This window comes from Electrona antarctica, assembly GCF_951216825.1.
Source record: "Electrona antarctica genome assembly, chromosome: 16".
Taxonomy (NCBI): domain Eukaryota; kingdom Metazoa; phylum Chordata; class Actinopteri; order Myctophiformes; family Myctophidae; genus Electrona; species Electrona antarctica.
In genome coordinates this window covers 9334517-9349031 of record NC_136797.1, presented here as the reverse complement: position 1 = coordinate 9349031, position 14515 = coordinate 9334517, and the positions used below count along the sequence as shown (strand labels likewise).

At 42.0% G+C, this 14515-nt stretch overlaps 1 protein-coding gene across 1 annotated transcript in view; it reads left to right on the top strand.

Moving 5' to 3' along the window:
- Positions 1 to 14515, top strand: part of arhgef28a (Rho guanine nucleotide exchange factor (GEF) 28a) — a 115907-nt gene that overhangs the window by 67200 nt on the left and 34192 nt on the right. Inside the window, exons 14-21 of the mRNA XM_079525339.1 lie at positions 67 to 141; positions 2312 to 2354; positions 7986 to 8097; positions 10833 to 10968; positions 12354 to 12409; positions 12535 to 12589; positions 13188 to 13323; positions 13999 to 14111. Of these exons, the coding sequence (XP_079381465.1) occupies positions 67 to 141; positions 2312 to 2354; positions 7986 to 8097; positions 10833 to 10968; positions 12354 to 12409; positions 12535 to 12589; positions 13188 to 13323; positions 13999 to 14111 (726 nt within the window). The remainder of the gene's footprint in view (positions 1 to 66; positions 142 to 2311; positions 2355 to 7985; positions 8098 to 10832; positions 10969 to 12353; positions 12410 to 12534; positions 12590 to 13187; positions 13324 to 13998; positions 14112 to 14515) is intronic.

Genomic DNA, 14515 nt, shown 5'->3' with positions numbered 1-14515 from the left:
AGTCTATGGACTTTAATGTTTGTTTATGATCATGGTCATTTTTTGCCACTGTGCTCTACACTGTAGATGGAGTGTTCCCCAGCCTCAGCCACAGCCGCTCTCTCCTTCAGGCCCTCTCTCTGTCTCTGCTCCACCCTGGCAGTAAGTACTGTACATACTGTACTCTATTATTACTTTAGGTTTACTTCTCTTTTTTTTATTTTTTATTATCCCACGATTTTGTAACCCATTTTTCACCCCTGTGTCAATTATCTAATGTGATCCTGGGCTCTACACACCCTCCGCCAACCTAGTCCCCATATATGGGGGACATGGGGAGAGCAACGGACTTGAACACATGCTTCCTTCATGCCTGAGTGTCCAAGTTGCTCCTTTACACCTGACAGTTTCCCAGGGGAGTTTCCCAGGCGTGGAGGGAACACGTTATTCCAACCAGTTCCTTTCCCCTCCATCAGGTTGGCCAGGGGGAGGCAGTTTAGAGACCAGGATTACTGCATGTTTTTTGTGAGGGTACCTACCCTAGGGGACACGGGGAGAACATGCAAACTTTGTACTGCTCTAACGCTTCATCTGTACTCTGTTGTATCTGCAAGCTTACAACATGACACGCTGTAGTGTCCCGTTATTTGCATGTATCTAGTGCCTTTATCTAGGGTACTGTACATATGGAAATTCTTGGCCGATACCGATGTTGACTTGTGACTTGGCCTGTCTTGCCTAAACATAATACAGGAAGTGAGGATTAAACTAATGCCTAATTGTCATCATTGTGTGACAAAGTATACATCAGGCTTAAAGAAGTATAGTTCACCCAAAACATTACTTCTATCAATTACACACCCCATGAATGAAGCCTTGAATTCATGGAGATTTATTTTATTTTATTTTATTGCATTCCTAAGCAAATAATGTGGTGTGATGACCAGGTATAGGAGACTCTCTGAGTCTCTGCCGGTCATCAAAATATTTGCTCAGGAATGGGACAAAAATTACATTCTAACTCAAACTTTGTCAATGTTTTTCGAGATTTCTTTCAAAAACATTAATTTATTTTTGAGGATTACTGTTCTAAATCAATGTTCTAAATCCTAAGAGTTTTCATAAAACTGTTGCTATGAATACACTATACAGTAGTCTATAATAGCAATATATTGATACGATCTAAAATAACACAGATGTTTTAACGGTTTAACCCATTTTGACCTGAGATCAGATTCTAAAAAATGTCTTCTACATCCTGACAGTTTTCTGAAAAAGCTACGTTTCTATGTCAGTCGTTCTTCGATTTTTCAAAAATAGCAGACCTACAAGCTCGTAGCGCGCCACTCGGTGGCGCGCTATGAGCTTGTAGATCTGCTATTTTTCAATAGCTAAAGCATAACATAATGCTTAACACCAAAAGGGGTTCCCGCCCAAAATGGGTTAAACTCATCAGTGAAGCAAACATGGCGACTGCAGCAGATATTGTTACGCCAAACAAAAGCTGTTGATGCGTGACGGTGTGTGGGCAGTGCACATACTGCACTGTACAGTATGTACAGTGCAGTACAACCTCAGGCAATGTTGTCATACATTTGCATATTACAACCGGGAAGTCATCTGTGTCATTTTAGAATATTAATGTCTGTTGTAAACTTTGCGTTGGACAAAAAAAACCCCAACACTTTCCAGTTTCCACAGCGAATAATACAACGTCTAACTTGTTGAAGCATCTGTTTAACCCATTTAGATCTGAGGACGATTCTACAAATGTCTTTCTGAAAAACCTATGTTTCCATGTCAGTCGTTCTCAAACATTTTCATGTCAAGGACCCCCAGAAATATATGTAATTGGCCACCGACCCCCATCTGAAAATATGTAGTTCCAGGGACCTCCCCAGAAGCAAAGATTTGAGTTAAAAACGTTCGATCTGAAAGAATATATATTCAAGATTCGCACCACATTTTCACGATTATTGGTTTTGGTGTTTTAAGCATTATGTTATTCTTTAGCTATTGAAAAACAGCAGATCTACAAGCTCATAGCGCACTACTGAGTGGCGCGCTACAAGCTTGTAGGTCTGCTATTTTTGAAAAGTCGTGAAAATGTGGCGCAAACATTTTTAACAACAATTTTGCTTCTGGGGGGTCCCTGGAACTACATATTTTGAGATGGGGGTCCGTGGCCCAATAGAGATAATTCTGGGGGTCCTTCACATGAACTGACATAGAAACATGGGTTTTTCAGAAAACTGATTTTGAAGCATTTTTTTTAATCGCCAAAATGGGTTAATACAACTAACAGTTTCTCTTGTGTTTTGGTTTTCCACAGAGCAGAGAGGGGCCAGTCTGTCAGAGCAGCCACATGAGAAAAGGTATTTACAGTGGTGGGAGAGAAGTACTCACATTTTGTACCTAAGTAAAAGTATGTACAGTACCAATACCACAATGTAGAAATACTTCATAATAATTCAAAATGTACTTGATTAAAAGTACAAAAGTATTCACATTTCACACATTTGGCAGAATGTTCCATTTCACAAGTTTCCAAATGTATAATCCTTTGAAAATAGCCCATCTACAAGCTATTGTGAGCTTGTAGATCGGGCCGATCGGCTATTTTCAAAGGTAACAGGTACGGTCGCCCCTTTTCCATCTCGCCCCACTACTCTACCTAGCTGTAAATAACAAACATAATTCATGTTGGTGATTATATAAAAGGTATCATATTAATTTATCATTGTTAAGTTCACTCTGTATATCCACGGGCATAATAGCATGATGATGCCATTACAAAACATGGGCTACATGGAAGAAATGTGTTTAATAAAAGGAAATTAACTGCTAGAAGGTCATACATTAACTTAATTAAGCAGTCACTGTCTCTGTGTCATGTTATTCTTCCTTAATTTTACAGAGTATAGAGATCGACTACTATACAATCAAATAAATCTGTATACAAGATCATTTCAGATTTCAGAGAGGGAGGGAAATACTAAATGAACTGTTAACTGCATTAAAACAATTCGCTGGGGCGAGTTGGTAAAGGGGCGAGTCGTTTGGTATTCTTTTCAAATAGCCTAAGTATGCATAAAGCTGAAGTGGTTAATGCACGTTTTGTAACTTAACAAAAACAAAGTAGATAAGATAATGCACATCCCCACCGGTTCTTTAATAAGTAGATAAGATAATGCACATCCCCACCGGTTCTTTAATAAGTAGATAAGATAATGCACATCCCCACCGGTTCTTTAATAAGTAGATAAGATAATGCACATCCCCACCGGTTCTTTAATAAGTAGATAAGATAATGCACATCCCCACCGGTTCTTTAATAAGTAGATAAGATAATGCACATCCCCACCGGTTCTTTAATAAGTAGATAAGATAATGCACATCCCCACCGGTTCTTTAATAAGTAGATAAGATAATGCACATCCCCACCGGTTCTTAAGATAATGCACATCCCCACCGGTTCTTTAAGATAATGCACATCCCCACCGGTTCTTTAAGATAATGCACATCCCCACCGGTTCTTTGAAAATGGTGCTAGACCAAATACACTCAAGTGAAAAGAACACAATATTTTATTTAACCAAGAAATGCAACATTTGGCCCATATGCCTGATGAAGCCCTCGCTGTACATGGTGGGCAAACGTTGCCTTTGTCAGTTAAATAAAACATGGGAGATCAGTCTATCGTGTCGTGTGGATATTCCCTTTTCACTATTTATAAAACCATCAGACAGACAAAACCACTTTCACTTTTTAAGAAGTACTTTTGCCACTTGTGTGTATGTGTGTGTATAACACTGTAGCATGACAAAGTAAGGAATCAACTTACCAAAAATATGAATAATACAAAGAACAAGGTTTCTGCCCGGAAGCAGGGATAATAACCATGACATGCTTTGTTGCTTTAGTGACGGGGTGACTGTATCTGCACGTTATTGTTGTGTTTTTAAATCTTGTGAAACCAGCTTGATTTTTTTTAGGTCAGCCACGGGTGCTTAAAAATCTCTCTCCAAGTGACAAATGAAGAGACACTCAGATATCAGATACATGAGCCTGGAGGTTTTCTATCATTTCATCTGTCATGTGAAATGTCTTCGCTCTAATCCCACCGCATGGGAAGTGTCATCTTACTGTCATATGACATTAATGGGAGAGCGGGATAGTTTCCCAGGGAAATCTATTACAGCTGCACTATGTAGCCTGCCTGTCTGTCATGTTCCAGCCCGGGTTTGAACCCGGGTCTCCTGTGCAAAGTGAGATGGGATCCAACAGGAAAGCACGCACATCTCAAAGGTTCTACGGGTGCTGAACAAGAATACGTAAAGATGAGAGGAGATGATGTTCGCACACGGGTCTTGAGCTCCAAAAAGTTTATTAACCCATTCTGGGTGGTAACCCCTTTTGGTGTTTAACTTTTAAGCATTATGTTATGCTTTAGCTGTTGAAAAACAGCAGATCTACAAGCTCATAGCGTGGCACCGAGTGCCACGCTATGAACTTGTAGGTCTGCTATTTTTGAAAAATCGTGAAAATGTTGTGTTTTTAACTCAAATCTTTGCTTCTGGGGGTGGGGGGGTCCCTGGAACAACATATTTTCAGATGGAGGTCGGTGGCCAATTACATATAATTTCTGGAATCCTTGACATGAAATATTGAGCTCCTCTGACATAGAAACATAGGTATTTCAGAAAACTGTCAGAATTTTGAAGACATTTTTTTAATTTCGACGTCAGGATTAGATGCAACGTTTCGGCCCCTTCGGGTCTTCGTCAGGAGTCATATTCCTGACGAAGAAACGTTGTATCTCTTCCTTAATAAACGTTTTGGAGCTCAAGACCGGTGTGCGAACTTCATCTCCTCTCACCTCCAGTGCAAGTGCTCACATGTTTTACCGCTCAGCTCATAGAGCCTGCCGGCTTGCTCTGTGGAGAAATTGAATTTTTGCTTCTCAGGTCAAAATTTGTGTCAAACCAGAAACAGGATCTTGTCAAAGGTCATGTCCAACCTAGACAGGATCTAAATGTCTCATTAGATGAGCCGGGAGACCAAACCACTCCAATTGACCTATAGCTAAGCCCCTCCCCAAACTGCTATGGTCCAATAGTTGGTGGACCACTGCTATGGTCCACCAATAGTTTTCCTATATGATAAAACATTGTTTAAAAAAAAAAAAAATGTCACGCACATATTTTTCCAGTGCATACGGCAGGCCTTGTTGACGCATTTGGAAGAGATTTTGAAGGTCTGGTTCCAAAAATGAACCAGTATTTAATGTGTAAAATCCATGATATTTACATTGGAATACACTGACACCACGGCGCGTAATCAGCGCCTCAAACTGTGACTCCGCCCACCCCCTGGGGAAGTTGTGATTTGCGCTCGTTCACTGCAATGCAATTTGCGGCATTTTAAAAACAATATTGAGCAGAGTAGCGATTATCAAACGTATTTGCAATGCCATACGTTGAAAGATCTGTTGCCCGTGGACAAGGCACGCTACCTCCGCAAGTTAGATAGCATCGGCATAGATGTTTGTCCGTATGTGATTAAGGATTGGACCAAGTTGCATTGGCAGCCATAGAAAATTCTTACCCCAGGCTAAAACCGGATGTGATGTTTTTGGGCGTTCCTGTCTAGCGTGGTGTCAGTGTATGAATGAGCCTGGCTGGAAAGTGTCCAAGTGGGAGAGGGTGTGGCTTAGCTAAAGGTGAATTGTATAAGTTACCCTATTGGCCTGAATATAAGAAGGGTCGTATTATATTCGGGACAATACGGGTATATTGTATTAACATGCTAGTTACATAATACAGCTCATTATAGTATTTTGCAGTGTAGCAGTACGAAAATACAGTAAGTGGCAGATGTAATAAAGGGCCTCTGTACACCATACATACTGTATACATAAAGCCTGATTTGTGTCCTGTGCCAAAGATGGTCGATCTGTAGATCTCACAAAGCACCCGGGACACCCGGTCGTATGACGGGATTATAAATTAGACACAAGTCTGTGAGGATCTGTCTGAGTGAACTAATGGGCATGATTCATAACCAGATTATTAAATGTAATGTGCGCTTAAATGTTGTACTAAATAGGGAAGTAGTATGTATTGTATACAGAGAATATTTCATGCGGTAAAACGTTGTGTTCAATTTCCCCTAACGTGGTCTTAATTACTGTTTTGTGTGTGGGATGCTCTTTTGTGGAACCATGCCATGTGCTCTTGTCTCATTCATCTAGTAACACTCTCTCCCATTCACCACGCAGTAGCTCCATCTTGTGGAAAACATCAGATATGACACTGAATGTAAATCATTTGACAAAAATGATGCATCTACTCCATCCAGGGTCTGTTCTATCATGTATCCATGCAATATCTATGGGCACCAGGCCAACATCTTCCTCACAGACGTGCAGTCAGTGGTGGACTAGCCTTGGAAACTAGCCTTATTTCAAGGAAGAATGGTGGACTAAGCAGTAAGCACTTGACTCCAGTCAAGGTATAGATACTCCTCATTCCACTATAACTGAAAGTTGCCCAGTCAAATTTGTACCGGAGTACTTGCTATTAAACATTGTCAACATATTCAACGTAACATATTCAAAACATATTCAAAAGTACTTGCTTTTTTAAAACACTTAAGTGGATAATTCATAATGTAGTGGAGTCAATACTCAAATAAAGAACAGATACAGTAAACAGTACCAAAATATACCTATCATCGTTAAATCGTTCCACCAGGCGTGTGTGTGTGTGGTGTGTGTGTGTGTGCGTGCGTGTGTGCGTGTGCGTGCGTGTTCTACAGAGAGAACAGGTTCCGTAAGCGTGCCCAGTCTGCTGACGAGGACAGTAATGTGGAACTGGCAGAGTCCCTCCAGCATCTCACTCTGACAGAGTTCCTAAAAGAGTATGTGGGGATCTCCCCTCCTCTCCGTCTGTAGTGGAGGGATCTCCCCTCCTCTCCGTCTAGTAGTGGAGTCTGTAGAGTCCTAGTTTAAAGACCATATGGCACGTTTTGGCACGCTCACTAGCGTTAGCACGTTCACTAGCGTTAGCACGTTCACTATAGCTACAGTTCCTTTAATTCCATTAAACTGTAGAATCGTCTAGATCCTATTATGGCACCTTTCACTACTAGCTACAGCTTTCACGGTCTAGTGTACGTCCTCTCCTCTTTCATGCGTGTCTAACATTTAACATCTAAATATTTCCTTTATCATTTAACAACACAGGTTTCTAAAGGTAGCCTTGCATACTACATCAGAACAACCAAAGTCATTTTGTTTCGGGAGGGCTCCCCTACTTGGGGGGTAAAAAATAAAGTTGTGTGGAATTTGCGATGGAGGTGTGGATGTTTTGCCCCTTTCTAGCGATAGGTTAATTGTCTTTGTGAATGGATTTCAGAGGTGTTTGTACCTCGCTTCACTGCTGATAGAAGCTGGGCTGAATGCGGAAACAATGCGGAAAATCTGACCAATCACAGTCACAATTCACAACATCTCGGAGGCATTAACAACACCAAAATAAATCAGTTCTGATCCCACCCGCCCACCCGAAGCTATGAATGACGTGATATTTCAGTCAGCCGAACCTTTGAATGATATCATAAGTCATAATTGTAGTCGGTCCGGCCTGTTCTGGTGTACTATGCATTAGGCTAAAGCATGAGGGGTTTGTTCTTTTTTTTCTCTGAATTAATATGAAATATTGTTAGTGACTAACACAAATAATCCTCTCTTATCTGATATTTCACCTTTCTGAATGCCGTCTCCGTGCTTATGTCAGTTATAATGACAACCATCACAACACAGTGTCTGTTGAATGTACTGCTGATGCTCATTTCAGCCTCTAGCCTTTCTCACCTTCAGATGATGATATTTATGGAGCCTGTCTGCGAGAAGGAGACCTGGCACGGTGCTGTACGCTGCAGTACGTCTTAAGTTATGAAAACAAAGGCAAACGCCACGTAATGCAAATTCCTCTGCTTTACAGAATCGAAGAGGAAACGTTTGACAGCAACCCATCCAAGGTTGAGTCTGAGAAGTACAAAGTTATTCGCACCTTCAGTTTCCTAAAGAGCAGGATGTCGAGTACACGCAACAAGGTAAAAAACAACAACAAGGCATTGTTAGCAGTGCTTTTTCGCATACATACTACTGTCTACACACCCGGTTCTCAAAGTGGGGTCAGGGCAGGGACTAGGATTCTAAATGGACCCTTACAGGTCTGTAACCCTGAGAGAGTACAAATAGAACCAAATGGACCCTTACAGGTCTGTAACCCTGACAGAGTACAAATGGAACCAAATGGACCCTTACAGGTCTGTAACCCTGAGAGAGTACAAATGGACCCTTACAGGTCTGTAACCCTGACAGAGTACAAATGGAACCAAATGGACCCTTACAGGCCTGTAACTCTGAAAGCGTACTGATGGACGCTCTCAGAGTTATAGGGCTCCTTGAAAAGAAAAGGTTTGAGAGCCATTGGTAGGTATGCACCTTCACTGTGACACATGCATGCATAATATTCCTCGAATAGTCAACTTTCCACAAAAGCGCCCACCCTAAATTAAAGCTCCAGTACATGGCATGCATGGCGGGGGTTACACGGCGGAAGTCCCGCCTTTCGATAGCTTCTCTGCCTTAGGTTGTGACCAGGCTCTTCTTTTTCGCAGTTAAGTGAGCCTGGGACCGAGGCTACACTTGGCCTGGGGATAGTACAGTACATTGCATTATGAGATTCAGGCAGTAGTTAGTGGTTGTCAAACCAGTACAAGGTGTCCTTCCGTTTAGCTAAACTTGACATTCTTTCCACTCCTAGATTTAGTAACTCGATCTGCCAACCAGAATGTTACCCACTTGAACCCATGCATCCATATCCTGGGGGAAATATTTGAACCCATGCATCCATATCCTGGGGGAAACATTTGCCAAAACGTCAAGCTCACAGCGTGTGAGCTTGCCTTGCATATTTGCAATTTTTAAGCGAAGACAATTTAGTGTAGTGTATCGGAAAAAGCAGCGCACCAAAAGTACAGTGTGACTCATGTCTGTTAGACTAGAGGGTTTAACACTTATAATTTAGCTATTGAAAAATATCAGATCTACAAGCTCATAGCGCGCCACCGAGTGGCGCGCTACGAGCTTGTAGGTCTGCTATTTTTGAAAAATCATGAAAGTATTTATTTCAGATTTTTTTTTATTTCGACGTCAGGCCTAAATGGGTTAAGTGGTTAAACATTGTGTTTTCTCTAGTTTGGCTGATGTTTTGGTCTGTCTGAACCTTTGGTCCTTTATCTGGACTTGGTCTCCGGTTCATCTTTCAACGGTTTCTACTTTCAGACGCAAACAAGCATGTTTTCCAACAAGCAGGAAATGTTATTGGAAGTGTCTCAAGGTCTGAGAGGGACTGACTAAACAATGTTAGTCAGTTTCCTTCAGTGATTCATCTCTGATTTGCTCTGGCTCTAGTTGTTGTTGTTCTTACCCTCCATTACACTGCCACAGTGCTGGACAATAATATACTCAACCCCAGTACTCCAACTGCGCCTTGGTCTGCCCCGGGGTCTCCTCCCAGTGGGACGTGCGTCGAGGACCTCCCTAGTACCCCAGTACTTGAGTCATAGTATTGATACTCCTGGTAAAAAAAAGTTGCTCTGTCAAATTTGTACTTGAGTTAGAGAGCTGGACTGTAAACATACTCAAGTATTCAAAAGTAAACATTTATTTTTGAATAATAATGCTTTCAATGCATTATTACATTTCCGGCCAAAATGTAAAGAATTTCCGGTGGGAAGAAAATAAAGAAAAATAAATCAATAATAGTAGATGTTATGGAGGGTCTGTAGCCTAATGCGTAACAAACTGAGGCGGGTCCTTCCTTGAGTTGAACATTTTTGATGTTTGACAACCACTGCTATAATCCACACTTTATTGTAGATCAGATTCTTGTGCTAATGTTAATACAATAAACTACAGTGGTTGGAGTGGTCTTCTTGCTCTTATAGTGAAGAATGTACAACCCACTGGTTGTTGGGTTGTAGGACCACTAGTGGCTAACAGGAGGCACTGCATGAAACACAAAGTGTAATGCATCCCCGGCAGTGGTGGAAAAAGTACTCAATTGTTTTACTTAAGTAAAAGTACCAATACTGCAATTTAGAACTACTTCGTTACAAGTAAAAGTACGGAATTGAAAATGTACTTGAGTAAAAGTACAAAAGTATCGGCATCAAAATGTACTTAAAGTACTAAAAGTAAAAGTACTCATATTGCATAATGTCCCATTTCACAAGTTCAAAATGTGTACAAAGTCTATTGAAAATAGCAGATCTACAAGCTCTCAATGCGTCGCGTCGCGTTGCGACGCATTGTGAGCTTGTTGATTGGCTATTTTCAAATGGCCAAAATGTATAGGGTTGAAGTGGTTATAATGTATGTTTTCTAATCAAAATTATAATCTCCAAAGTAACTAGTAACTAAAGTTTTCAAATAATTGTAGTGGAGTAAAAGTACACATTTTGGCTCTGAGATGTAGTGAGTAGAAGTAAAAGTACTGGAAATTGGAAATACTCAAGTAAAGTACAAATACCTCAAAATTGTGGTACAGTACTTCAGTAAAAGTACTTCGTTACTTTCCACCACTGACCCCGGCCCCAACCCTAAGTGACTTTCCGTCTCAGCTCAGAAGTACAGTAGAACGTGTGGCACTCTGCGCTGGACGACCCGGGGTTCAACTCATCGTAACGGGCCATAAATCGGGAGTGTACATTTATCGCGGAGGACGTTTAGGATGTGCCTCTTTTGTTCACCGTTGTGTCTCTTTCATGGTCCTCCAAAGGGGAAAGGGAAGCAGAGAGAGGCCAAGGCCAGGCAGCTGAATGGACACAGCTTCACCTCAGGCTCCATTATGGGTCCCAGTGTGTGTGTTATCTGTGACAAGCCTGTGAACGGCAAGGACCTGCTCCATTGTACCAGTAAGTACCGTAGCAATGAAATACAAGGACCTGCTCCATTGTACCAGTAAGTATAGCAATGAAACACAGCTTCAAGGACCTGCTCCATTGTACCAGTAAGTATAGCAATGAAACACAGCTTCAAGGACCTGCTCCATTGTACCAGTAAGTATAGCAATGAAACACAGCTTCAAGGACCTGCTCCATTGTACCAGTAAGTATAGCAATGAAACACAGCTTCAAGGACCTGCTCCATTGTACCAGTAAGTATAGCAATGAAACACAGCTTCAAGGACCTGCTCCATTGTACCAGTAAGTATAGCAATGAAACACAGCTTCAAGGACCTGCTCCATTGTACCAGTAAGTATAGCAATGAAACACAGCTTCAAGGACCTGCTCCATTGTACCAGTAAGTATAGCAATGAAACACAGCTTCAAGGACCTGCTCCATTGTACCAGTAAGTATAGCAATGAAACACAGCTTCAAGGACCTGCTCCATTGTACCAGTAAGTATAGCAATGAAACACAGCTTCAAGGACCTGCTCCATTGTACCAGTAAGTATAGCAATGAAACACAGCTTCAAGGACCTGCTCCATTGTACCAGTAAGTATAGCAATGAAACACAGCTTCAAGGACCTGCTCCATTGTACCAGTAAGTATAGCAATGAAACACAGCTTCAAGGACCTGCTCCATTGTACCAGTAAGTATAGCAATGAAACACAGCTTCAAGGACCTGCTCCATTGTACCAGTAAGTATAGCAATGAAACACAGCTTCAAGGACCTGCTCCATTGTACCAGTAAGTATAGCAATGAAACACAGCTTCAAGGACCTGCTCCATTGTACCAGTAAGTATAGCAATGAAACACAGCTTCAAGGACCTGCTCCATTGTACCAGTAAGTATAGCAATGAAACACAGCTTCAAGGACCTGCTCCATTGTACCAGTAAGTATAGCAATGAAACACAGCTTCAAGGACCTGCTCCATTGTACCAGTAAGTATAGCAATGAAACACAGCTTCCTCTAGTCTGCATGTAGTCCACTTGGTTTCTCAACCTTGTCTCTGGATCAGAGTCCACTTGAAAAGCCGTCACTTTTTGGCTGCCATGTGAGAAAAAAAGGGAAAAAAGGGTCACCTTTTTGACTGTGATCTATTTGTTAGATTATAATCAACACATTTTACTCTTGGGTCTTTTTTAAGCTGAGCAGTTTTGGAACCCTGGCCTGCTTTAACCGATTTTGGACTGAGGCTGATTCTAAAAAGCCCTCTAGATCCTGACCTAAGCTTTCTGAAAAACACCTAAAGGGGTTCCCGCCCAGAATGGGTTAAAGTATTAGAACCTGTTGTTAAAAGTATCATCGTCATGCTATTCTCCTCTAACCCCACTCTCTCCTCACCTAGGTTGCACTGCAATAATCCACAAGGCGTGTAAGGAATATGCTCCCCCGTGTATGAAGGTGAGTTCAGTTCCCTCGGAGTGATACTTGTCATTTGGTACAGTGTACATCACCAGCACATGTACTCAAGCAGAGGCACTTAACACAAACACTGCCACAACCAGTCTGTGTTCTTTGTATTGTAGAAACTTCAGGATAAGTACGCTGTCGCCAAGAGCAGGACGGCATCCCTGCCACAGAGTGAGTCTGAAAGATTAACCAACACCTCATTGTGTATGACTCTGTCAATCATTGCTGTCATATAGAAACTCCTCTCCTCTCCTCTCCTCTCCTCTCCTCTCCTCTCCTCTCCTCTCCTCTCCTCTCCTCTCCTCTCCTCTCCTCTCCTCTCCTCTCCTCTCCTCTCCTCTCCTCTCCCCTCCCCTCCCATCCCCTCCTCTCCTCTCCTCTCCCCTCCCCTCCCATCCCCTCCTCTCCTCTCCTCTCCTCTCCTCTCCTCTCCTCTCCTCTCCCCTCCCATCCCATCCCCTCCCCTCCTCTCCTCTCCTCTCCTCTCCTCTCCTCTCCCCTCCCCTCCCCTCCCCTCCCCTCCCCTCCCCTCCCCTCCCCTCCCCTCCCCTCCCCTCCTCTCCTCTCCCCTCCCATCCCCTCCCCTCCTCTCCTCTCCTCTCCTCTCCTCTCCTCTCCCCTCCCCTCCCCTCCTCTCCTCTCCTCTCCTCTCCCCTCCCATCCCCTCCCCTCCTCTCCTCTCCCCTCCCCTCCTCTCCTCTCCTCTCCCCTCCCCTCCCCTCCTCTCCTCTCCTCTCCCCTCCCCTCCTCTCCTCTCCTCTCCTCTCAGATTTCACAGTGAGAGACAGCTCTTCACAGTGCAGTTTCCCCACCTGTCCCTCTCCGCCCGTCACGACGGCTAAGGAGAAGGACACTTCCCCTCTTCTCACATCCACCTGCAGGAGTTTCCACAATGCTTATGACAGGTTATACAATAGAGCACACGCCACACATCACTGTTTCACAAACAACCATGTTATGGGTCAAGAGTATACAGTGAATATGACTGGATGAGGATGCTGATAATGACAATAATATTACAATGATGGATTTACTGTAGTGATGTGAGCTAACCAGTGGTGGAAAGTAACTAAGTACTTTTACTTAAGTACTGTACTTAAGTACAATTTTGAGGTATTTGTACTTTACTTTTTAAATTTCCAATACTTTTACTTCTACTCCACTACATCTCAGAGCCAACATTTGTACTTTTACTTCACTACAATTATTTGAAAACTTTAGTTACTAGTTACTTTGGAGATTTTAATTTTGATTAGAAAACATACATTAACCACTTCAACCCTATACATTTCGGCCATTTGAAAATATCCGATCTACAAGCTCTCAATGCGACGCATTGAAATGTTTTCTACACATTTTGAACTTGTGAAATGGGACATTCTGCAATATGAATAATTTTAGTACTTTAAGTACATTTTGATGCCGATTTACTTTTACTTAAGTTCATTTTCAATTCTGTACTTTTACTTTTACTGTACGTTCTAAATTGCAGTATTGGTACTTTTACTTAAGTAAAACAATTGAGTACTTTTTCCACCACTGGAGCTACAGTAGTACTGTAACTAGCTGCTGCTCTCCAGGTTCAACGAGAGTCCAGAGACAGAGTGTGACGGCTGGAGGACTCCTGGACAGTCGGATGAGCTCCTACACATCATGGATTCCTCCACGTCCACCGACTCCTCACTGGGGGAAGGTAGACGTCTATGTCCATGTCTACTATAATGCATTCTAAACATGCATTATGATCTGCATGACACTGCATCATCACAATGGTCAGAACTCACGGTTCATTTAGTAATCATAACATCATGTTTCAAAATTAGTGTATTAGTATTAGTGTGTTAATTAGTTAATTAGTATTAGTGTATTATTATAATAATGCATTCTAATATAGAGTGATTATTAGTCACTATGAGAAAATGAAAATGGAGCATTTGAAGGGGTCCAACTAAACTAGCAATATGTTCAGAAGCATCTTCCATAAAACCCTAATGGTCTCTGATATTTCATACAGTAAAAGCAGAGGTTAAAGCCTCAATCTGTGATTTTCTTCACCTGGTTTGCAGTATACAGTATGGACAATTTTATTGTATTATG